At 43.7% G+C, this 1,609-nt stretch overlaps 1 protein-coding gene across 1 annotated transcript; it reads right to left on the reverse strand.

Moving 5' to 3' along the window:
* Positions 1-208: 208 nt before the first annotated feature.
* LOC101420625 (interferon omega-1-like) lies at positions 209-772 on the reverse strand. Its single transcript, XM_023588126.2, has one exon. The coding sequence runs from the start codon at positions 770-772 to the stop codon at positions 209-211; it is 564 nt and encodes a 187-aa protein (XP_023443894.2).
* Positions 773-1,609: the final 837 nt, after the last annotated feature.

Here is a 1,609-nt window from a genome sequence, read left to right on the forward strand (position 1 = left end):
ATCAGACAATAATCACTTAGGGGCTGCTGCCACTCATACTGAATATTTTTAACACACACTTGCTACATAATTCTGAAAGAGTGCTTGCTGCATTTAGCTCAACAAATTCTGTGACAAGCAGAAATGAGACTTTTTGAAAAATGAATGCAAGTGTAAAATGGAATATGGTCAACTAGAATCATTTCAGGATGAGCCCACACCTGCATCCTCATTTCATAATATTTCTTTCAAGTTGGGTGATGAAGAGAAGGCATCTCCTAAGTTCCATTCTGACAACCTCCCAGGCACAGTCACTGTATTTCTTCTCTTGCAGATAGAGACGGATTCCCTGGAAGTATCTCCTCATGGCCAACACAGGGCCCTCCATTCCCTGGAGAGTTTCTTCCTCTCCCATCTCCTGCAGCAAACAGGCCTCCAGGTCCTCCAGCTGTTCACGAAGGGTGGAAAGAAGTTGGTCGAGGAGGGTCATGTTCCAAGCAGCAGAGGATCCCTCTGTGTGGTAGATGTTGAAGATCTGCTGGAACATCTCGTGGAGGACAAACTTGGCCTGGCTCTTCTGGACCTGGCTGCCATCCACCATCTCCCGGGGGAATCTGAAGTCAGTCCTGCCCTTCAGGCAGGAGAAAGGGGAGATTCTCCCCATTTGTCCCAGAAGCACAAAGGTCTTTCTGTCAACCAGGACTTGTCTCTGAGGCAGGTCACAGCTAAGAGATGGAAGAGGGCCACAGCTGAACACCACCAGGGCCATCAGCAGAGAGAGCTGGAGGGCCATTGGGGAAACTGAGGATGCTGCTGGCCTTGCTGAGCTGGACGTCTGTGTGAGCCTTGGACCCTAGGAGCTCTGAAGCTGTTCTGCCTAGGCATGGCTTTTAAAGAGGGAACTCAAAGGTTTTCATTTTCTCAACATTTCTCTATACTTTTACTTCCATTTTTTGTTTTCATTTACATATTCTCCATATCTCCTGAGAAAATGTCATCAATCTATACTCTTCATTTTCCAAAAGAGGTTTAACTTTTTCAATAAACTTCAAATGCTCCAATCCCAATGGATACTTTTTGACAAATGGAAAACATTATCCTAAAGTCAAAAGTATATGTATGTATGTATATATGTAAATATACACATGCATTTTGTATATAAATATTGCTCTTCACTGTGTAAGAAACAAATTTTTATATTGCCTCCTGAGTTCCTTTTCACCCTCCTTTACATAGGAAGACAGGCTCCCTGGGACCTATGGGTTCTGTACTAGATTAGGGATTCATCAGTCTACCTGTGGCAAAATGAGGCAGATTCAAGGACTGGGTGTTGATCACTATTTTATTCACAACAGAGGCTGATGGCGATTGGTCAATTAGTTTCTCTGACATTTTCCTTCCTTCTAGAATACATCTATGTAGAGCCATGTGATTATGCATCACTGGACCACAGGTAAGGATTATAATATTAGTAGACAGTGCCCTTTCTTCCCATCATTTTCTTACTGGATGTCCAGAGTGCCCTTCACGCTCTGCCAGTACCTAGCAGAAATCATTGTTCTTTTCAAGTGCATAAGGGTGTGAAGATGCTACTTCCAAGGCAATTTTATCTGCAGCCTTTCCCAGTGCT

Source organism: Dasypus novemcinctus, chromosome 8 (genome assembly GCF_030445035.2).
Source record: "Dasypus novemcinctus isolate mDasNov1 chromosome 8, mDasNov1.1.hap2, whole genome shotgun sequence".
Taxonomy (NCBI): domain Eukaryota; kingdom Metazoa; phylum Chordata; class Mammalia; order Cingulata; family Dasypodidae; genus Dasypus; species Dasypus novemcinctus.

Excerpts from the sequence above, each read along its gene's own strand:
- LOC101420625 (XM_023588126.2), bottom strand. The coding sequence starts at position 772 with ATGGCCCTCCAGCTCTCTCTGCTGATGGCCCTGGTGGTGTTCAGCTGT.